At 37.1% G+C, this 25,220-nt stretch overlaps 1 protein-coding gene across 1 annotated transcript in view; it reads right to left on the bottom strand.

Moving 5' to 3' along the window:
- LUZP2 (leucine zipper protein 2) overlaps positions 1–25,220 on the bottom strand; it is a 183,955-nt gene that overhangs the window by 3,794 nt on the left and 154,941 nt on the right. Inside the window, exon 10 of the mRNA XM_051622066.1 lies at positions 9,784–9,870. Coding sequence (XP_051478026.1) covers positions 9,784–9,870 — 87 coding nt within the window. The remainder of the gene's footprint in view (positions 1–9,783; positions 9,871–25,220) is intronic.

Genomic DNA, 25,220 nt, shown 5'->3' with positions numbered 1-25,220 from the left:
AACAAAGGCCATTTTAGTAGGAAAACAAAAGTGAAGATTTATGTCTGTGGCATTTCATATTTGTTCACTCACAGTCACTTTCCTTTTCAGAACCACACCATATGGATCACTGCTGGAGAAAGATAGTAGAATGGGACATTTTTCTAAACAAAACTGCTCCTATGTCTTTATGTTGTTAAAGCATAAAGCATTCGTTATTGATTCCCTGTCACAGTGAAACCTTGTGTATCATTAACAAATAAATCACAGCTTGAGCAACAGGGATGATTTGCAATGTGCCATCAGCCAGCTGGGGTTCAGCAGCCAGAATTGTCACCAGTCCCTGTGGATGAGTTGGGTATGGCCACTGGTTCCCACCTTTAGGTCAGTTCAGCTCCTAAAGCTGAGACATGTGGGTAGAACAGCAGCTCCTGCTGGAACTGTGAACTCAACACAACCTCAACTGAATCTCATACACAAACACCCTCACACATAAATATATACACCTCTGTGTATATTTATGTCTTTATATATATACATACAGAGATGTGTAAATATATATATATGTATAAATAAATACATAAACATACTTTGCACTTTCTCTTAGCTAAAGACCACCTCAGGCAAATGGGAAAACATACAATCAAGGCACTACAATACCTTTCACTGCTACAGGTGACAGACGGACAAAAAAACCAACTCAAATATTAAACTTCTTTTCCTTTTTTAATTTTTTTTTTTCTTGTTTCCTCAGTGCTAAGTGGGGGAAAGATTGTTTTGTTTAGTCTTCTGTGCAAGTCTCTCCTTCTGTCAGATTCACTCCTGTGAGAGGTTCACTAATTGCCAAGATGCAGAATGATAGCTTGACATGGTGGAAACCAGCAAAAAGCAAAAATAATTGCTTTTGGAAAATAAAGGGGTTGAAATGTTGTCAGTATGTTTTTTCTGCTTTATGAAGCTGAGATTTTAGAAGTGCCTGCTTGAAGAGTTACTGGGATTTTGCCAAACTTTGAATTGAGATTTCAGCATGTGAGGGATGCAAGGGTGAACTTGTACCTGTGAGTTTCTCCCCCAAAAGCAAGTGTTCCTGCTGCCCTGCTTGAAGACCAGAGGGTGAGGAAGGGGAGAGGAAGGGGAAGATGCAGACTCTGAAATGCTCTATGCAGGACACATCTCCAGCTCACACACAAACACAAACCCTCTAACCCCACACAGTAGAGCAGAGCCCACCCTTACCCCTCCACCAGATGATTCCTTGCACCACCAAGGAGGAGGGGGCCTGGTACAAAATAATACCCCCCTCAACAAACACTTGTACACAGACATCTGGGCAAAACAGCTTTTCCCGTTTCTCTCAGAGGCAATAAATTGCTGCCCTTCCAAAGAATAAGTGTTCTTTAGCATGATTATTACTAGAAAAGCTAATAAAATGCTAAGACTATAAGAAAAGCTTTAAAAGCATTCAAGCAGAAGCAACATTCAGAAGGCAAATAAATAAATAAAATAAAAGGCAATAAGTCCCAGAAAATAAAGGTCTCAAGTCAGTCTTGTTAGTTTAATGCAACTCCATGGACCCTTCCTGCATTACCATAACAAAGCAGGCTGTAATTTAAAATCTTGTCAGCAATACTTCAAGGATGCTCTGGTTTTCCTACCAAGTGTAAAAGGACATTTCACAATAGGGATTGTTTCCCCACTCTGCTGTTGTGCAGAAAGCTGTATGGAGAGGAGTGGGAACATCACACTGAGGATGAAAGTGTTTTGTCTGCAGGTAAACTCTTGGTCATAGGTAAGTTTTACATCTGTGCTGGCTTAATGGGAGGGCAGGGAACAGGCACTACTGTCCTGTCACCATCTGAAGACTCTGAACATGCCCCAGGTAACTCGCAGGCAATGCAATCTCATATCTCAACCTCAGTGTGATGAATTAGAGTTTGGATTAAATGCAAAATCGTTTCTTGACTATCCCCCTTCTTAGTGTTTCCAGAGACATTCAGCCAGGCTCTTAAGCTACATACCAAAAGGAAATTAAAAACAAAAAAAGAGAAAGAAGAATTTCTAACACCCAGGGGGGAAATGAAGGCACTGTATCCAGATGCTTGCCCTTTGTCCTTTAAGTAACATCTTTCCAGGGATCCATAAGGGTAGTGTGTGGCTTTAGGGACAACCTAATACTACAGCATAATAATGTTGGTTATTTTCTTGTTTGTGCCTGAAGTGACAGGTGGATAAAGAATGCAGATCAAAAGGCAGAGGAGGATGAGACTAAGTACCTGGGAAGCTATGAAGTAAGAAGAAGATAATGCAACACACATGCTCTGGTCTGGCTGAAAAACACTGGGAGACTAAAATTTTGCGAGATCTTTATAAAGGGCTAATTATTGTTAGCTTGGTGAAAGCTGTATTACTTTTTATACAAGATAAAATTCAGGGCACTCTTGCATTTATGAAACTGACAGCTGAAGTGCTAACAATATTCTCAAATTCTAACTTCATTACCAAAGTCTATTTCCTATCAATGGCATTTAGAACAAAACGTGCAGTTTATCCTTAAATACATTTGGTGCTTTCTTCTGCATTCCTTGAAGGAACCTGGGGGTAGCAGTTTCAAAGGGAGTGAGGATGGTAGAATAACTCCTGGTCCCATTCAGAACACAAACTCCATGTTCCCTATACCAATATACTACTGTAATTCCAAATATTTCACAAAAGCCCTCTGTGGCTAGCAGGCATTTAAAACACAAGGCAAGTTAAATGCATGATTAGATTAAATTCTCAGCTCTCCAATATCTTCTTATACTGATATTTTGGAGATCCAATTAGTATTTGTTCTATTTACTGTCCACAAACAATGCTTACCTCACCAGTTTGGAAGGAACACTTGGATCATTTCATTGTTTTCCTTACCCAGCTAAGCTTAAAATTTATCAAAGCTTTAACTGCAGCTGTCACATTTATAGGCTGGTCAGAGATGGAGAGGGATTTTGCTATAGATATTTTCTTCAGTTCCTAAAGACTTTTGAATCAAGTACATTTTGTCCTAGGTTCATTACAAGCAACCCCCTTTTTCTAGATTAGAGAAGCAAATCTTCAGTATTCATAATCACAGCCAGCATTTATCCAAGTACACAGTTATTAAGTAAATTATGTCTAGTCCTTGAAGTAGTTTTATGGCTCAGAGCAGTGAAAAGAGACAGAAAGATGGATTTCTCCAAAGCTCCTGCCTCCTCTCATTTCTTTCTCTTCCTTAATATTTCCATAGTTTAATGAAAATTAGAATAATTGAATGTGTTTATCTTGCCATTAGTGACAGATCCCAGAATTTCATCAATGAATTAATGGATTTTACAGAATAATCTCTATATTTTGTCTGGAAGCATTCTTTACTTTGCCAGTAAGTTGTTCTTACTGGTATTTCCAGTATTTTGTAATTATGAGCATATTTTAATGAAAAACATCCAATTTAATAAATTGCATATGCTGTATTTTTATCACAAAATATCATGAAAGATCTAACACTTGAACACTCAACTTTAAAAGCTCTAACACACACTAAGAACTCCAAGTAGTGAAAACTAAAGCTATCCCAAGGAAAACACACCAGGAAAAAGAAATTCTGGAAACCTATTCAAGTGTGTTTAATAGTTGGCCATGCCTTGTCACTGTTTGCACTGTTATTAACTCTTCAATGGCACAGTTTTTTCTTAATGTCTCCTAACATTTTTTCTTGGCCAACAGTTAGAATTGTTATGACTAAGAACAACAGAAGTCTTATTCTGATTTTCTTCTACACGGTAGAGAAATAGTTAGACCAGATTTAGTGATGCCAAATCCCTTTTACTTCTTCTATCAAACTTTACAAACACATTAATGACCTATTTGTGTTTATAAAATACAATTTTCAAACAAGTACGTCTTTTCTTAAGCAATACACTTTGTATATAGAAGAGGAAAAAAAACTGAGAACAGTTAAGTTAGAACTTTAACAAGATAGGAAAATTGAGGTGGGGCACGTGTCTTGAAATACTGGGCTGCTTTTATTGGTGTCAGGGGCAGTTTGACTAATGAAGTATCTCTGTTTGAAATTTTGGTTACCAAATATGTAGCTTGATCAGTAAAGTAGGTAATATTTCAGAAATTATGACATTCAGTTCACCTAGTGAATTATACAGCAGAGCCAGGGACTGGCTTTATTGCTCAAATGATCACCCAACACATCACAAGTGGACAGGAAATCAAGAAGTTTCAATCAGTGATATTATATTCAGATTTTACAGTTAGAAAATCACTCTGCTGCTGTCAAAGGGTAGCACACAGATTTAGCAGACCAAACATTGCAGCTTCAGCATTCCTTCCGATCACTACAGACCTCCTTTTGGCTTCAGTGGGCACCAAAATCTAAGAAATATCTTAATAAAGGTCAACATGGTGGGTGACAAGAAGGTGGGGACCGACTCTTTTCAGTGGTGCTCAGTGACAGTACAAGATGGGCTGTAGCACAGGAAGTTCTATCTGAACATGAGGAAAAACTTCTTTACTTTGAGGGTTACAGAGCACTGGAGCAGGCTGCCCAGAGAGGTTGTGGAGTCTCCTTCTCTGGAGATATTAAAAACCCACCTGGATGCAGTCCTGTGCAATCTGCTCTAGGTGAACCTGCTTTAGCAGAGGGGTTGGACTAGATCTTTAGAGGTCCCTTCCAACCATTCCAACTCCTACCATTCTATGATTCTAAAGCAAACATGGAAGATGTTTACAGAGTGTGATGGAAGAGAAAGTACTGAGCTAACTCTGAAGAAACCGAATCAGGTATGGGAGAAAAGGATGGCATGGTTAGGTCACCTGTCAAACTAGGTATCCTAATCTTCACTAGCCAAGTTAGATTCACGGTTTATTCAAGGATACGTTTTATCAGATTTCCTCATGAATTTATTACAGAACTGTAATAATCTCCTTTTAATATCCTTTCAGCTAGAAGAAAGATACGGAGTGAGATGCCTGTGAAGTGTTCAGGTACATTTTCATAAGACACTTCTGCAGCTTTTCATAACCTTCTTCTATTTTAGAGCATAGTGTACTCAGTGGAGGGTTAAACTACAATGATGTAATTTCTTATGACCTTCATAGTCCTCATGTAGGGAACAGAATTCACTTTAAGAATTTTATCAGGTTGAAATTTTGTTACAATGATGACTTCCTTTTTTCTCTCATTGCTCCCTTGGGAAAGCAACAGAAGAGTACAATGTGATCAAAGCTCTGCAACTCAAACTGATAGAGAAAAATGAAGCAAAATGCTGTGGTTGCTTAGAAACATGTACAAGTTTTGCTCCAATACTCAGTGTCCTTTGTCACTGAATGATAAATGAACATTCAGTGTTTGTTTACTGCAGGAAATTAAAGCAGTAAATAAAAGCACTATCACTTTTATTTATCAGAGAAGACTCTACATGGAAAAAGAGCAAGAAATCTAAGATGAGGAGAACAAAGAATCACTTTATAAATTGTTTGAGGCTTTAGCTCCACCAAATAGGTGGCTTTAAACACGCATAAGAATTAAAAAGCTTTTGGGAAGTGGGAAAAGGGAAATGATACAGAGAAAATGCTCTGTAGAACTGATTCTGCCCAGACTTTCAGGAGCCAGTCATTGGGAAACCATCTCTGGACAAGACTAAATAAAATTACTATTGACAAGAATCCCCTAATAAACTAATAATAATCTAAATAATGCAAACCTTTAAAAGAAAATGAGAGGTGGTGATCTTTTTGTTTGGTTTTTTTTGTTTGTTTGTTTTTGTCTTTGACAAATTTCAGATGATTTGAAATAATCAAGATGTTGCACTATAGGATCTCCTACCTACTTTTCTGGCTAGTAAAGTTCCGATGCCAAATTTCATGACAGGTAAGGTATGGGCAATAACTAATTTCAACCTTTGCTAATATAATTTGGCCTGCCTGTATCTCATATGTAAAGAAATCTTTATATTCATTCCAAAGTAAACTACATTAATTATTAAGATAGATAAAATCATGAAGAAATTGCAGTAGGATTACTGAGACAGAGAGAGGGACACTTAGCTATACAGACTCAAAGATAGCAGATGAAACCAGAAACTAGCTGTTTGCCTTCATTTTTTGCCTTAACAACTAAAACATTGCATGTTTCTCTCTACTCAGTCTTTACTTCAGTAATCCTTCCAAAATATAAATCATATTTTGTTCATCAGAGACACAATCAGAGGATCTTTGCAAAGTTCTGAGAAAGTGTTGCTGAAATATTAGGTTTCTAAGCAACGGAGTTTTAAGCATAATCATTAAGTTTCTGATCTTTTATCTTGGCCTCGACCTTCATTTATTTTTCTTAAACAAATGGTGCATGAGAACCTGTCATATCTTCTGAGCCATCCATCTTGTATTTCCTTCACTGGGAGTTCAGCAGCTGTAAAATCTTTAGATAAAAACTACCCGCATACAGCCAAGTAATGATAAAAACACAAGAAAAACTCTAATGTATTCCCAAATCTGGAATTTTCTCAAAGTGATAGTTACAGCTTTGCATTATTGAAGTAGTATGACCCTTTAGGAAATTAATTTGCTTTCAGCTCTTTCAAGATTCAAGGTGATGTCTCTAAAGCCATGCGGGTTAATTGTAGAAAGAGGCTTTTTTCATTCATTTCTCAAAACTAACTAATTTGAAGTCTTCCTTGTCTCTAACATGTCTCATATACCTCAATAGGTTAAAACAAGATATAAAAATAAACTAAAAAGTCAAAAGAGGTTTCTAGCCCAATGGCATCATCTGCACTGTTTTTATGCCCCATGAAGCCTGTGTTCAGATGGACAGTGCTTGTAAGAGAAAGAGAAAACATTTAAACTTAAAAAACAACCAGGAAAATTACTAATGATTGTGAGCAACCCACATGAAAAAAAAAGTGGTCAAGGTAGATCCTTAGACTTGTATAATAGTTGGAGCAGTTGTGAAAAACGTATTTCAATGCTTTAGTTCTCTTTAAAAAAGTGACTGCCTGTCTTACATTAATCCTTGGGTTCACAAGAAAACTTGTCTGTTTTCATAATTGAAGATTTTCTGGATTTTAAAGCTAAATAAGGGGATTTTGACAAATTGGGATGTTTTATTCTTCCATGATGGGTTCTCAGGGAGTCACAGAAAAAAAACTCAGGTGTGGAATCCTGCAAGTGCAGACAGATTTCTCATAAATCTTATGGGTCAGTGTGAGGATGGTAGCACAGAAATGGAGAAAATTATCTTGAGAAAAACAACAACAACAAACCATATAATGCCTCTCTAGCAAGAAAATCCAGTACTTGGAGGGCAGGCACAATTTGAAAACAAGTATTTATCTCAAATCTTGTGCATATTGTGTACTATATGAGTCATACTGGTAGATCTACCCTTTTCCATCTAGGACAGGACTGCTGCAGTTTGCCCTGCACACCAGAGGCCATGTAGCTGCACTACCCTTATTGCTGCTCTTCAAAGTAGCTCCCAGCTGGGTATTGCTCTGCAGGTATCTGCACAAAGAACTAACTCCTAGAATTCTCTTTGAATCATGCTAAACAACTGTTTTAAATTAAATTAGAGGCTTTGTTTCTCATTAGGATAAATACCACACTGTTTACAGCTTCCTTGCTTGGAGGGGTGACTGTCCTAGCATAGTTTTTGCAACTTGGCTCTCAAAAGCATCCCTTCAACAGACACTGCAAGCCCAGCACAATCAATCACATTTCACAGACACCTTTTTGTGCATTAGTGTGAATCCTAGACTGATTTTTTTTTTTAGATGTGAACAGAATGCAACTATGAATATTCCATAATACACCAGTTTTTCAGTCTGAAAACTAATTTCTAGAGACATGTTTAAAAGCAAGATAAGAGTGATAAAACTACCTAATTTTCCAATAAGGAGTTTTATCTAGCAAGGCACAATGATTTGAATACCCCTATGGCACACTTGCTCTAATTTTACTACTTTTGCCTCCACTTAGGAGGTTTTGTCAAATACAGACTTTACAAACCTTAAAGATTTACAATTTAAAGGACTTGTGAGTCCCATAGAATATAAAATTCATCTTAAAATACAATAATTGAGAGACTGAATGATGTAAAACTTAATCCTATTACTCAAATTTAGATGTATAGCCTAATTTATTTTTCTTTGAATTATAATGTTGCCTAGATGAAGGCAGGGGACAGGCTTAGATTTTAATTTAACTTGAATAATAAAAATAGTTTGGCTCCCTCAAAGTGCCTAACTCCAGTCAGAATCTGTCTTCTGCTTTCTCAGACAAATTTTTCATACCAAGCAGCATAACATGCTGGCTAAATGGCTAAAAATACTAGTTGCTAGAAGCTGAAAAAGCCACCACCACTCCCTAATAAGAACTAAATGACACTTTAATGGAAAACTGCATCTTCTGGGTGTCCTCACTGAATACAGGATATTGATACAGGAATTAAGTACTCTCTTGGTTTGTGAGATGCTTTAACAACTTTTCCTCTCTGCTTTAATATCTTCACTTCTGAAAAAAAAAGTTGCTTGAACATCTTTCCACAAATATCCAGCCTAAAAAAAATTCAGCCTCTACTTGAAGTAATCCATACTGCATCAAACTTTCCATAACTTTCTCAGGTGGCAATCAACCTCTAGTCACAATCTAAATGGAGTTCACTCCAGAACATCTTACTCTTTCTCCTCCTCCTTCAATTTTTATTTGTAAGGAATAAGGTTTCCTTTAACTTTAGACATTTAGGGTGCAACAACAAATTATATTCTTTCTGGATACACATTTTCTCTATGTTTCTGCTGCAGTACAGGGGAACACTTTTAATTAATAAAATTAGAACCATATTTTAATACGTGGAGAATATATACAACTTTTTACAATTCATTGGATACTGAATTATCTGTTTTCCAAACTTTTCTTTACATTGCTAAGAGCAAGCTGCCCAGTTACCTCCATGGGGGACTGCTATATTGGGAGATCAATAACAGGCTTTTTCCTGCTGTCTTCTATATTTCACCTGGAAATTAGTCAAGTTAGGGCTACACTTTTTGGATTAGCCAGCAGAAATTACACTCTTTCAAAAAGAAATTTCTTTTTGAAATTTCTGTAATTTCTGTAATTTCTTTTTGGTTTTTCCTGGCTTTTTTGTATTGTTAATAATTGCAGCCCTAATGCAGTGCATTTGGGATGCCTGTTAACAGCTCCCACCACGCTGGTTGAAGGAGAGTTTTACCTCAGTAAAAGCAGCTGATTTAGTTTTCTGTTAGATGTATCATAAAAAAAAAAAAATACATTGCAGCTTTCCTAGACCAGCACTGGACAGGATTACACATTTTCGACTGTTACACTGTCACCTCCTACATCTCCCCAGAGGTTTTATCAAATGAAGCATCTGTGACAGCTGTGCCTGATTTTTAGTGGAAAAAATTTGTAAACAAGGTTCTGCATCTCGCCGTAGTGCAGCATCTCTTCAAATAGGAACAAGCCAATTCTTGAAATAGTGAAACATAAAATCCCATCTTTTCCACTGCTCTTCTTCCCACAACAGCTCTACAAGTTCTATAAACTAGCCTTTAAAAGACACCCAGAGTGTACCTGCATAGATGGACAGCAAAGAGCATTTGCTCCTCAGCACTTTAATGCAGAATATAGCTGCCTTATCAAATATATGTACCAGCTTGACTAGGAAAAGTAAGTCACATGGACAATTATGTTTTCATACAATCTAGATAAGACCTTGATTTTTAGGTGAGCTAAGCTGATATCTAGGTGAGCTAAGCTTACATCTTGAGAATCGCACTCCTGGGTGGTCTGATTGTCTTCCTTTCTTGAGGCCACGTGAAGATTCTCCTTCTCTGCTGAGGCATTTCGCTGGACATGAGAAATAAACAAAGGAAAATACAAAAAATCTGTTAACATAGATAAAATTCCAGTAAAGTCACAATTCAAAAATCAGGCTAATGACAAGAACCCAAGAAGTCAGATATTGCAAACTGTTCGGTACTTTATACACTGCATTTTCAGCAGTTTTTTAATAGGGAAGGTTTTCATACTCATTGCTCAGGGAAGTAGTGGTTGTCCCCTGCCTGGAAGTGTTCAAGACCAGGTTGGACGGGGCTTGGAGCAACCTGGTTTAGTGGGAGGTGTTCCTGCCCATGCAGGGATGGTGGAACTAGATGATCTTTAAGGTCCCTTTCAACCCATATTTTAAAATAGCATCAATGAGCCATTCTTTTAGTTATAAGCTTCAGATCATGAAGAGTTTGTAACTATCCTTAAGGATCTGGCTTCCATCAACTTGTCTGCAGGTCATCTTGAAACTTGTCAGGGGAATGGGGACAGGGAGCAAATCAAACTAATTCCTCTGCATCCCTCCTTCACGTCACTGAGTTACTAATGAATACAAAGTTTTCAAAACTGATGGAGAACAGGACAAAAACCTGGCTGGTTGTTATTTGCAATATAGTCTCTGTTTAACAGCTCTTCATTGAGAACTGTTACCTGTTTATAGAGCAATTGACTGCTAAGAAAAGTGATGAGGATGTGCACAGATTCCAAAGATCAGTATAAATAACTGTTTTGTTAAATCATTAGTGTTATTTCTTACCTTTATTGAGAAATTTCTCTGTTTGGGCTGAAATAAAGACTTCAGCTCTGCAAACTTAATTTTTTTCCCATTGAATATGAGAGACAAAGGTTTAGTGAATGATAATACACACATTCACCTGATATCTTGATCCAGCAAATCCACATTGGGATGCCAGGAAAACCAGCTAGCTTAAGCCTTATCAACTCAGGAGACTGTCTGTGCAGAGTGCCTCTAGTTTCAGAATTTGATTCCTGCTTGAGACTGCACCTTAACAGATTACGCAGGTAGCATATATACCAATTTTCTCAGAATATTGTACTCATTTCTACAGAAAAAAAAGGGAAGTTTGAGATATTCAGATATTTGAAATATTGCCATCAAGAAAACACTTTCCCAGTGTGAAGGTTTTCAAATGCTTACAGCATCTCCTACCTCTAGGAAAATGGAAGACAGGATCATTTTCAATTCTCATCCTCTCTAATATTCAAAATAATCAAGTGCAATATTATATCTTAGAATTCTTCCCCTCTTTCCTCTCCCAAAACAAAATATAGCATTTCTGAGGTGTTTAATTTTTCGTGATTGTCTTAACCAGTAGGATCAGATTCGGTAACAGCGTCTAAAATACTCTTGCCACAGCTGTACTGCTCAGACACCAGCCAAGCTAGAGAGCAGTGATGGTTCTGCTTCATGTCTGGTTTCCCACTAATAAGCTTAACATTGCTTCAGCTATTCCATAACCACCATCTCCAATTATTTTCCATATTGTTAACCTAAGCTGTCATGGATCTGCATGAATTGAATTCTGGTTTAAAACCTCACCATGTTTTTTGGAGTGGTCAAAGGAGGACAGCAGAACAGAGGGCAAGAAGGTGTCCTACCAAGCCCTGTCCTGTAGATCTGAGTTCTGTCCTTGTGGCCAGAAAGCCACAGGACTTTCTTGCATCTTACATAGGTACTTTTGGTCTACAACATTTTGATAATAAGACTGACAGCTTATATTAAAAAAAAAAACACAACAGCAACATAGGCTTATCTATTTGTTGATGATGTAGGAGACTCTGAGGTACACTTTGCAAACAAGATCCTTTGCTATTAAAAATAATCTCTCCTAATAAAAAATGAATATGCAATTATTTGTCTGAATGAAGCCTATTTCCTAGACTGGCAGCTGACCTAAAAAAAATGCCATCACGTGTTCCAGAGTGAAAGGGTTTCAAAACAGTTTCTGAACTCCTTCCCAACTTGCTTACAGCTTTCAGAACTTGCTGAGAAGCCTTTTCAAAACTTTTCAATACAGGATTTTGCTTGCAAACATTTTTTCAAGGATCATCAACCCTCTTTTTTTTTTTTTCTTTGAAATAATTTATAAATTACAGCATCTTCCTGCTGAGACCTTACAAGCTTGACTAAAAAACAACTTTGCATTTCAGACACTTGAAGCAAGCAAAATTGTTTACAATGCACTTAATATATAGGCTTGCAAACAAAATTAGATTCTGCTGGTGTGTGCTTTGCTTGCAGCAAAACTTGCAGAATACTTTGGAAAGAGAAGCAAGTCAAACTCATCATTTTGAGATCATTTCCAAAGTCTGCACTTGAATAAATGACTGACCCTAATAATGCTTCATGTCTTTGAAGTTTCCTTCAGTTATGCTTTATATATTTTTCATTTCTGATTTCAAATACATTTTCTTCTCAAAGTGTTCATTGTTACTATAATATCCTCATCTTAACTGCTAAACAGCACTGCAAAGTTAGGTCAACTGAATTCCACGTTGCAAAAGGTTTTTTGACTTTGATATGTAGTTCAGTTCTTTCCTGTACTAGAAGTAGTCTTATTGGATCTTTCTTCTTCCCAAATGGCTTTCTGGCATGACTGCACAACTCTTACTCTCTAGTCAGCATTTGTTCATGTGAGATGCCAAAGTGCTGCTGACAGGAAGGCTTGCCAGATGACCTGCCAACACAAATATGGGTCCCATCAATACAGTTTTTCCTGTTACTTAGATTGTCACAGATTGTTCTTTTCTACACTAAGGGTTTTTAGTGATACTCAATTTCCATGTTGAAAGAAAGTATTCAAGGATACTGATTTAAAAAGACTCCCCAGCATTTTCAACGTCAGCAAACAAACGACATCATTTCTGGCAGGGTGCAAGTTCATGATAGTCAAGAACTTAAACCCTCCCCCCCCCCCCAAGATCTGTAAAAGCCATGATGATTTTTCTCTAATGATGGGCAGTATCATGATATGCACATCCATGGCCTGTGCTGCTAAACTTTACATGCAGAAATCACTGCAGTTTGCCCAGAAACACATTTTTGCTACTGAAAGGCTACACTGGCCCTCAGTCTACAAACACTGAAAGACTACCTACAGCAAAGACTTGCTATCCTGTCTTTGGCACGCCTGGCCATGCTTGGTGACACCTGTCTGGTACGACGAGTGAAGCCAATCTCAAAGACTTCCCCTGGGCCCGGGGTTACTTCTGCCCACTCTTCTCCAGAGCGACTACTGAACAGATGGTCTGCAAAGGGGCTACAAACAGGAAACAACCAAGCCCCAACTCACCCCCACTTCTCAGCTCACTCAAGCAGTTTCTGTTTTTCTGGGAGCTGTCTTATTCCCTTGGGATGGAAATGACTTACTGTCATGTCTAGGAAACCCAAAATTGCTCAAGGATTTGCAGCACTTACTGTGAAAAACTGGAGCAGTTTTGTATGTAGCAGGGCAAAGTGCAGAGCACAAAAGCCAGAACTATCTCCTGTCCAACATCAATTCTGCCTGACTGCTCCTGGAAACCAGGGACTTTGCGTATCACACATGCACACAGGCCAACTGCCACATAATGCCTCACATATTTATATCAGTCAAGCCAAAGGTGTCAATCCTATAATATTTGCCTTCCTTCCTTCCTATTCTTTGAGAAGCACCATTTACAACTACAGACATTCACAGCAGAGTTTGGAATTGTATGTACTTTGGACTCACACTCCTAGCCCTATAAATTTAAAAGATGTAGAAGTGATTTGGGTGTCTGTTATAGCTTTCCACAACAGCAATCACATATATGTATTAATATCAATGTGTAGTATTAAGGAAATTATTGTCTTGCATTTCTTTTTTTATCCTGACTTTAAATTCACATGCAGAAATAAATAACAAGTTTGATTCTAGTAACAGTAATCACCCTACATATTATTTCACAGTGATAGTCATTGTATGTGTATATACATGTATTTGTCTAGGCTTATAGTAGAGGTAACTAGCTTTTCTCTATGGCACAGTCAGTATTATTCAAAAATAAGCAGGAGAGGTATAGCTCAGTTTTTATTCTTATTTAATGCATATCTGTAGAGTTAAGTTTAAGCGGGGCAATTCTTCTCAAAGGACTGAAAATCCTACAAAGTATCAGATCTTTAAATTCTACATACTGTTTCTTAAGTAAACAGATTTGCCTTTGATTATTTTTATTTACTTATTTTAAATTTGCACTATATTCTAGCAACTTTAAGGTGGAAAATAGCTCCTCAGTGGTATACATTAAATCAACAATGAAACACTGAGCACTGAACACAAGTTTTGTAAGTAATCTAGGACAACCTCATGCCAATTAGAAGTGAACATTGTTAGGATGTCTTTAACATGGACACCAAAGGACCACATTTTATTTTCTCCAGATTTCACTAGCATTTTTGTTGGTTGTAATGGAATTTCTCTGAGATTATCATTCAAAATAACCTCAAATGGCTGAACATCCATCAGAGGGAAAGGGCTTGTTCTTTCAAATTGATCATCTGGGATGATAGATTGTACATTTAGATGTTAATTTCCTGAATAATCCTTCTCATGACATTACAAGGAGTGAAGAATTTTCCCTCACACATGCAGATGCCTCCCAGCAGTACATTGTGCTAAACATATGTGGGAAACAATTCTTCTTCTTCCCCATATAGGTCTAAACAATAATATGTAAAATTTTGTTTAAAATTTCTTCTTTTTTTTAAGTGTTCTGGGGTCTCTTGAAAAAACTACTCTAAAAGAAGAAAAAAATAATTTAAAAGTCTCACTTGTCAAGAGCTAGGGGAGATACTTTTCCCAGCACTGTTGGTAATATTTCCTGCTATAGAACTCTTCCAGTTAAAGTCTATTTCCTTGAGTTGCTAACCCTGTCAAACTAGTGGAACTCAACTCTAATTGAACATCCTCCCTACAGGAGAGCCAGTGCAGAGCTCCCTGAAGTCCAGAGATCTGGAGAAGGACAATCTACTGTCACAGACCAGAGCAAAGCATCCTCTCCAGGTGAATCCTGCAGGATGTGTAACAAACTCACAAACGTGCTTAAAGATAAGAAAGAAGCACAGAAACAGAAGATGAAACTAATATTAAGTAATCTTCTTCTGTTAGTATACAAAACACATTTGCATTCACAACATGGAGTGGAACTCCATCAACTATGCAAAGGTGTCTAGTGTTTAAATTGATGCTTCCAAGTCAGCTGGAAGGGGCTGGTAACGAGGCAGGACTTGGGGAAGAGCAGTTCCCTTCCACAGAAGGAGCTGGAGAGCTATACTAGAGCATCAAAACAGGCAGGCATGCCAATTTAAAGCAATTCCCAAAATACCTAGCTATGCACCAACAAAAAGAAGCCATCTCTATGATTGCTGTGCTCTGAATTCTGCTTTTTTTCTCATCAGCTTATTTTGAAAGCATTGTATATTCCAGAGAATTTCTATATGTGTCCTCTAGCAGAAACTTAAACCAACATTTTCAGTTGTCTCACTTCCTTCTAATGCCAGCAGTTCCTTATTTGTATTTCCATGCAGCTGAGGGAGCAAAACCCTTATGAAAATGTCTGCCATCAGTTTTCTCAGAATCAATAGGAGTAGCTCTGTGATGATTCATGGTACCTCAGTTTTCAACACAGAATCAAAATGATATATTTACTTAGGTTTAACTGCAAATAAGCCAGAGAACGTCTACATCACATGCTTTGAGAAAATGATGCAAAAGTAAAATGGAATTCCAGGAAGATTTTAGAAGCAAAAGAGCTAAAATTACCTAAATTAACTGAAAACAAAACCAGGAAATACTTTTCCTTGTACTGACCTTGTGAAACCCATCAATAATCATCAGCGTTAAGCTGAAGACAAAACACCACCACCTCCTTGTCACATAGCAGATATGCATGTGTGTGTGTGAAATGTATGAGACAATGAAAAGCTGAAAGCATTGGAGTCAGCTCATAGGTAGGCTGCTCAGGAAAATGAAAGACTAAAGAGAACTCCATATATCACACAATTTCGGAGCCTAGTGAGGCAAACACTTCAAGTCCAAATTATATTTTAATCAATAATGACTCTCATAAGTAGTTCTAAGTACTGCTTAGTCCACAAATTCCCCATGTGTGCATATAAAATTATATAGTGTAGAGTATCTAATACATAGCATTACATATAATATTGAAATAAATCAAAATTTATATATGGTTGCACGTGTATGTGTCTGCATCAGAGAAGAAAGAAAAGCACAAGACTGAGATTAAGGATCACCAGTATAATTATGAAATTCATTTTTAAATCAGGTTATGCTAATGTCCTGATTCTTATTCTTGTTGACAAGATGAAAATTCAATAAACGATGATATTGAAAGGTATGCTTCCAATATTTAAGGGAAAAACAATCCAATCATTTTGTAAGTCCCCAAAGGCATCAGTTTCATCAGGGTTAGAGAAAGTGAAACATTTGTCCTTTTTTGTATGTGTTTTCCTACATTTTCTTCCTGAAGTCACAGTTAATAAATGAACTGTTATTAGACTTACTGATAGTCTTATATTTGAAGGTCATTGAAAGCTCTCCGGAGCAGACAGTGTTCTTTTTTTGGGAGGCTGAGATTTTTTTGACAGCTCCCATTTTCTATTTTCAAATACTCCGGTTCTCAGAGTATACATCCACTTGCACCAAGGACAGTAAGGGAGCAACTTCCTGCTTTTATAATTTAGTTATATTTTTAACAGGAGATTAATATATCTTAGAACATTAATAATAATAACAACAACAAAACTACTTGTAGATGGCTTATGATGGCTTACAGGAAAAACCAAAAATGAATCAAATAAACTATTCACTTGTTTTGTTCTAAAGTTGTACGTGTCTTGAACAGAGTATGCAGAAGTTTCCAAAGTAGATGTTTATGCTGCCCAGGCTAAAAAGAAAGAAAGCAGAGAAAAGAATGAGAAATCTGCTCCCCTCTTTGCAGAGGGTGGAACAATAGGACTGACACCGACACTTGTTAAGTTTGTTTAAACATGTCATTATCTGAGAGCAGAGCATTAAAAGCTATTTGATTACCCCAAACTTTTTAAGTCTTCACTGGTTCACAGTAGCAATTTCATGTTCTCCTGTTTTATGTGTCACTCTTCTATTACTAGATTCTTTCATATGAAAAAAAAAAAAGGAAGTTAAAACAATAAAGGTATTTTAGCCTTCAGTAAAATAACACATTGCAGTTTCCATCTGTTACTATGTCTAAAGCTATGAATACCTACACATGCCACCACCCCTCAAAACATTGCTCAAAAAGAATTTAAAGTGAAGCTTTATTCCAGTGATAAGAGAACTAACCTGGGTAAGTCTGAAATATATGAATAGTTTACTGTGGAGGATATTCAAGTGCATTCTGTGTACTGGGCAATGCTCCTACTGCCACATAGTTCAGGCGATCACAACTTGAGCAATTACAAGAAAGATCCTTAATAAAAAAGACACTTGTAATGTTCTGCAGATAACAGAACTGAAATCTGCAGTGAAATACATGCAGAAATCTTGTGTAACGTAAGAGAAATGATGGAAATGTGAGGACAGATGGCATTCCAGCATTGCTGGAAATGGCACTGCATCACAACACCACCACACAAACCAGAGATTCAACTTTGAGGGTCACTGACCACCAACATTTTCCAAAGCATCCAAATTACAAAAGCACCTGTGCCCAGTAATTTTATGCTAATCTAATGAAAAATTCAACATATTTATCATCATGAGTCTACACAGTCTCTCATTTATTACCTGTAGTCATTTAGCCTATTGTTTTCTCACTCTGTTTTAGTAGAGGACAATAATTACAAAGTAAATTAAAAGGACACTTTGCTCATATTCTGCCAAAACCAAACTGGTCTTCGCTAAAAATATCCAAACTTTTTCTACATATAGCAAATATAAACAAAGTATGCTAACATAAATACCAGGCTAAAGATTTGAATAGACACAAGAATGTGTAAAATGAGCCTATGGAAGTGGAAATTATATCTTGCCAGTAAAAAGTAATATAAGATTTCAGTATTATCATAAGCAAGGTGCCAGTGCATTCCAGCAGAGAAGGCAGTGGAATTAGTAAAATGTTTGCATTGTATGTTTATCTGTTGGGATTTTGCTTCATTGTTTCTAACCACATAGGTGTTTCCACAGCTGTCCATAGCTTCTGTCTCATTTTAATAATTTGCCTGATATCTAAAGAAGTATCTTTTGAAAAACATCTCTTTTATAAGTGTATACCAATATCTGAAAGCTTGTGCCTTAAAAAACACAAATAAAATCACATCTGATATAACCCGGGGAATTTGACAAGCCCTCTTAGATCTCCTCTACTCCATCTGCAGGCATAGCTTTTGTTCATCTTGACTTTTATAGGTGTGAGAAATGCTCTATTGCTGTACAATTTGCTTTCTTTGAAGTCAATTGGGCTAATGACACAAACGTTTTCTGAAGGGTAGCGCTGCCTCTAATGATGCTCTGAAGTGTGAGCTGCATTCATATTATGTAGTTTGAGGACCTCTGAGTGCTGTGGGAAAGCTGTTGATAACACCTTGGGGGTCTGGTACTGCAAACTCCTTGGCACCACCACAGCATTTTCAGAGGAAGCCAAACAGGCTCAGTGCCTCACAACAAAGGGTGGGATTCCTACAAAATATCCCTTGCACCGATTTCATTTTTAATCCCCAAAAGCAGCCTTTTCATATGACCTTTCTGCTCTGAGAATTCCCTTAAATTGATTTCCCATTCTGTCACAGATTGGAAAGAAAATGTTTCTGCAGTACAACAGGATTTTCAGCCCTGAGTTCAGATCTCCTGGCACCACAGTTAGGTCACTGGGTTACCATAAAGTTATGCAGCTGACATTTTTATAATTCATCTGATAGTGTGTTGTTAAGGTCCACAGACACCCTTTGCATAAATATCTAAGAGATGGATCCTAGACCTTTTATTTATCTCATATGGGCATGTATATGTCACTAGATACATTTAAGAACAATAATATTGCTAAACTCTTTTCAAGACACTTTATTGCACTCAGTACACTTAAACATGTAGTGTCTAGATAAAAGGAAAAGTAGAATAACCTGTAAAATGGACAAGGAAATAATTACATTTGTTACTGAAGGCTCTTTGTGGTTGGCCTAGAAATATGACTGGATTTCCCATGTAGCTTGTCAAAACTTTCTTGAATTATTGTGCTGTACTTATTACTGTGACTAAATAGATTTCTGGTATCCACATCATTAGTCGGTTGTATTTCAAATATAAATTTTCAATTTGTTGTTTCTCAGCCAGTAAAGGTATTGGGGATAAGTTGAGAAATAACTGGGTTTGGCCATAGCAAAAGATGTATCTACTTTTTCATCTCCCATAATTATTCCAAGGATCTGTTCTGTGAAATACTAACTACACTACAGACCTGATACAAAGCACTTAGATATCAATATTGTTCTAATAATTTTTAAAGGGCAGGATTAGCTTTACTAAGTTTTACTATCTTACAGTAACAAAAGTGTCCTTCAAATCTTATTTCTGTTTCTTGGATTTCAAAAATGTAATCATACATGAACTTTCTTTCCAAGAGACCTTTCTAAGTATAAATGACAGATATAAAACTATTTTTCCCCAGTGCACCTTGAAGACCACAGTCTGGAGTATGTAAGTTGAGACTCCAGAATCCCCTCCAGCCCTTCAGTGTATCATCAGAACACTCAAATACTGGACAATATACTTTCTACCTACTAGTACTGTCTCCTGAAAAGACCACACCAGATTCATAAGCAATTTAGCAATCAGAATAGCTGGAGGATTACAGGGACAGAGAGAGATGAAGCACCATCTGACTGACCTGTGCAAATCAGAGCCTTAGGGTAGCTGAAAAATTACCACCTAGAAACTGCTGCTCATTAAAAAACCAAAATAAACAAACCAACAAAACCCCACCCCAAACTACCTCCCCCAACCCATAATTAAGGACAAGATGTCAGAAAGCATACAAGGAAAAAGGCAACCAGTGTCATGCAAAGAAACAAAAAGAGGCACTAGAGACAAATGACAACTAAAAAAGAGCAAAGGTATGTTTTAATAATGCGTCTGCGTGTCATTAGCAACAGCAGACAGAGTTGTTCATGTGGGATTGTCTTCATCTCATCTCCCTACTTTTAATTCTTGTCACATCATAAATTGAAACTTATTTTGGAACAATGAAAACGAGTGTGGACCTGATAACAAACAGCATGTTCCAAATAGCTCTCCCACTGTGCTTTGCAGTAGACAGTGCCTTTTATTCCACAGATGAGAAGACAGAAGGCCAGCATGGGAAACTGCAGCATTGCTTAATTAATGGAAATAATAGGAACAGAATTTTCTTTCATTCAGCTGCCTCTGTTGCATTTTACAGGATCTTACCTCATTGTGGTAAAAACCAGATAGTTCCATCTCAAAACAAATACAAATATTCTTTTAGTCCCTAAAGATGTGAAGTGAGTGAACACATTTTTAGGCTTCCTGAGACTTCACATGCATTTAAAATACAAAGAGAGGAACAGATAGAAATCAGGATGGCAAATAAACTGCAGCTGATGTTCTGCATAGGAATATAAAAAACTTTAGACATATGCTATATTACAAAGTTAAAAAATGAAAAATATCCAACTGCAGAGCACAGGTTCTACATCATTTGTACAAGTCTACACTGCATAGAGGTTGGGTCTGGACTGTCATTTGTATTGTGTGCTAAGATATCTGCCACATCAGTATTCCACATTTCTCTAGAGGGAGAAAAAACCCCCACATAAAAATAAAAACTTCTCATAGAATCATAGAATCCTAGGGGTTGGAAGGGACCTCAAAGATCATCTAGTCCAACCCCCCCGCCACAGCAGGGTCACCTAGAGTACATCACACAGGAAGGCGTCCAGGCTGGTTTTGAATGTCTCCAGAGAAGGAGACTCCACAACCTCTCTGGGCAGCCTGTTCCAGGGCTCTGTCACTCTCACAGTAAAAAAAAATTTCTGATATTCACCTTAAACCTCCTATGCTCCAATTTGTATCCATTACTTCTTGTCCTATCACTGGTCATCACTGAAAAAAGCTTAGCTCCATCTTCTTGACACTCACCCTTTACGTATTTGTAAACATTGATGAGGTCACCCCTCAGTCTCCTTTTCTCCAAACTAAAGAGACCCAGCTCCCTCAGCCTTTCCTCATAAGGGAGATGTTCCACTCCCTTCATCATCTTTGTGGCTCTGTGCTGGACTCTTTCAAGCACTTCCCTGTCCTTCTTGAACTGAGGGGCCCAGAACTGGACACAATACTCCAGATGCGGCCTCACCAATGCAGAATAGAGGGGGAGGAGAACCTCTCTTGACCTACTAACCACCTCCTTTCTAATACACCCCAGGATGCCATTGGCCTTCTTAGCCACAAGGCTAAATAATAATAATAAATAAATAATAAATACATTTTAATCCCTAAATGATGTATCTGGAGATAAAATGGGTTTTTTAATGTCTTCCTAATGGAGATTTATGCTTGCTTGCTCTGATCGCAGATCTCAGATCAGCATGTGTTATGTAGTACACTGAATATACTGTAAATATCTAGGCAGAATGTTACTGCTTGAGGATGAAGGGTCACCTTGATCAAGTCTGATTGCTTTTGGCACTTATGTAACCACTTTACTGCCTTTGAACAGAATTTTTATGCAAGTCAGTAACTTTGTTTTGTAGATTACTTCAAACAAAAGCTAGCTGATGTACAGCTATTTTTGGCTCTAAATTTATATTGAAACAATTTTATGCAACTCTCTCAAGGCTAGTCTAACCTTAAAATCATGCACTTGAGATGCTGTTTTTTTCACTTTTTTCCCCCCACTTGATTTGCAGTGGGAGTTAGCCATTAACCTTTTCTTTCTCTGCAGTTCTCTAGGCCAGTGCTCTGACCCATCCCGACAGAAATGTGACGGAAGATGAGCCATGGAGTCAGCAAACTACATATATAGTTTTCAAATGTCTCATGATTTGGAACTACAGCTAAACTTCATGATGGTCCAAACTACGATACTACATTCCCAACTGGAAACTGAGAGTAAGGCAGCTGATTCTCTCAAGGTTAATATTTGCACAGCTGAGCTCAAGTTCTAGCCCAAGTACTGAGCTAGAAGTACTCCAGCTCAGAGCACTTGTCTGTACTTGGCATCTGTAATTTGTTGGATAGCAGATGATGCTTAAATGTAAATAATTAATTTGCAAGGTGCTCTATAGTCAGTGTCTCATCCTGCATGCCTTTGCTATTCATTCAAAAGTACAGAAATTTAAAATGACTAAACAATGGAAAATAATGGGTAAATACTGTAAAAACTGATGAGTGTGACATATTACTAAAGATACTAAGTAACTCTTTTCAAACTTTTAAAGGGAAACAAAAGCAGCTATAAAGTACAGACAAATCAAATGCTGCTTTTTCTGTACCCACACTTTCAGCTGGCCACTGTCAGAAATGTAACAGTTTTTCCAGACTGTTCCCAGTGAAAACAGAACTTGCACTATTGCTCAAGAGTTGGAAAAAAACACTTTTTCTGACTTGAATACTTAATAAACAGCCAGTCACCTAAACAGAATAATTTGTATACGAATCAGCATAGATACTGACACAAATCAGCTCATAAGCTGGACTGTGTTTCCGCAAGATGTGTTATCAAGAAAGGAAGAAGTTCAAGGACTGTGCAGTTCTAATGCCTCTTTAGAATGAGACTAAAATCAGAAAATTATGCAAAATGACAATACAACACCCAATCACTTGTAGCTGTTGTAAAACAATTGGAAATATCACTGCATTTTTCAACTAAATATCAAGAAGATAAAACTTCCGTATGGATGAAACACACCTGTAATTTCAATTATGTATAAGATGCTTCCAAATGCTGTCAGACTATTTCTGTTTTTATTGTAAATCATTTGAGGATTCCCTTACATTTCAAAAACCTGTCAAGAAGAAAACAAATCTTGAGAGCTGTAATAAATTTTTACCAGGTTTTCCCAGTAACTAATGAGGACAACTTCAAGACTTGTACTTCTAATATGACGTAACTGTCATATAAACCCTTCCTCCATGGAAAACCTTATGAGGAAAGAGTAGCATTAGGAATAGGTATGGTGAATTTTGGTTACACTTATTTTTGTAGGGAAAGCATTTATAGATGTATATGAAAGTAGTGCAAAATATCAGAAGTCTCTGTTGTGAAGCTTGATTTAACTCGAAAGGTTTTCTTATTTCTTCATACTGATGCCATGCACTCTATGACAGAAAATTCAGAGGGCCACTGGTTAAAGAAACCACATTGGAAAGATTCATGGGAGCAGTTCTCCTTTGATTATTGGCCTTCCCTTAGAAGCACTGAATGGCAGGATCAAAAACACACCTTAGACAGTGACAATTCAGAATCATAGAATGGTTTGGGTTGGAAGGGACCTTTAAAGGTCATCCTGTCCAACCCCCTTGCAGTGAGCAGAGACATCTTCAACTAGATCAGGTTGCTTCAGCCTGACTTTGAATGTTTCCAGGGATGGGCCATCTAGCACCTCTCTGGGCAACCTGTTCCAATGTTTTGCCACCCTCATTGTAAAAAAATTCTTACTTCTGTCTAGTCTAAAATTCACCTTTTAGTTTAAAACTAAGGCCCTGCTGAAAAGTTTCTCCTCATCCTTCTTACAGACCTCCTGTAAGTAATGAGGCCAAATTGTCAGCTAATACTTGCGCTCTGCCTTAGTCGTGAAGGTTTTACACCTTATCCTATTCATATTTCTTCAGTGATGAGGTTTTCCCTACACCCCATATTGATCATTTCATATGCAAAATAGTTTACAACTAATAAACACAAACTTTCATCTACACTTTCTTCTGAATTATGCACAATTCTTATCCATCTGAACTCAAAGACATCTATCTGTAAAGCTAAAAAGATTTTTCTCACAGTATTAAATTATCAAGATTACTTTACTTGTTTCCACACTTCTACGTGGGCCTTTTCTTTTTGTATTTTAATTTCCTGAATCACCCATATCTTCTTCATTAACCACAGCCTTTTCACCATAAACCAAGATTAAGTAAAGTTTAGGTTTGGAGATGTGTCAGATGACATACAATCTGTCCATCTATCTCATTTATGTTATGACTAGTTTATCTGCTAAACATGAACGTAGATTTTCTTCAAGTAACTAAATAAATCTGAGCAACTGTCTGTATGAGCAATCACAATCCCATCTGCAAATGCATTTTCTTGCTCTTTATTGGATTCAATGAGCAGCTCAATGGAATTCTGACCCAGAGATGAGACATCTCTGATATTCATTGATTAAAACAGTTTCACAATATGAGTAACAATGGTAGAATACATTTTCCTTTTATTAACTTTTTCTGCCAGATAAGATATGACCAAAAACTCACAAGAAGTTTGTTGTTGGCAGTGGGACAGATTTTCTTCACACTGTGAATTAATGAATTGTGTTGCTTACTGTATAGGCACAGAAAAACCTGCTTGTAGACAAGGACTGAGGACTGGATTGTGAACTTCCAGTGGTTACTGAAAGGCAGACTATTTGATGAGAAAAAAGGATAGAAGAATCCCTACAGATAAATGCATATAATAAAAACCCCATGTCTGTATAAAAATATGTATAAAAATTCTAATTGTACTTGATGAGTGGCAGATGAATAACTTGATGAATAATAATAATAAAAAATCAAGAATATGACCTTGCAATTTGAAAATACAGAATGAACATCTTATTCAAAGCCAGAATAATTTCAGTTAAACCTAGTGGCTGAAATTTAAATTATAGACATTCCTTCATGGTGGAAGAATTTGTGAAAAGGAACTGAAGCAGTAGCTATATATTTTCAAAATTAAATAGGAAAAAAGTATTAAAAAATTCTTATGGAACAGGGGCTATAATAGAGGAGAGATTATAGATTAAAAGTTCAAATAATTAAGTTGATAACTTCATGCACTTGAAGGAACCTCACACTAGAATAAAGGAAATAAAGGTATTAGCAAAAATCTTTTAAGTATTGCACAGATGTTTAGAGATGGGGATGGATGTAGATGTGGCAGATGAGCTTTGCAGCTGTACTTTTGAGCTCTTTAGAGAAAGCAGAAGCACTAACAATAATGTTGGCAAACACCAGGGGCAAGAGAATTAATGGCGAACAGCAGGAGAAGGAGAGGAAGAAGATGCTATGCTGTTGGTTTTTTGCATTATAACTCCCAGGTCTGGTTGATACACGTGTGCTTTTATCAAAGAATGTGCATTT

This window comes from Apus apus, chromosome 5, assembly GCF_020740795.1.
Source record: "Apus apus isolate bApuApu2 chromosome 5, bApuApu2.pri.cur, whole genome shotgun sequence".
NCBI lineage: Eukaryota > Metazoa > Chordata > Aves > Apodiformes > Apodidae > Apus > Apus apus.
Note: the sequence above shows the minus strand (reverse complement) of the source record. Positions and strands in the feature narration are given on the sequence as shown.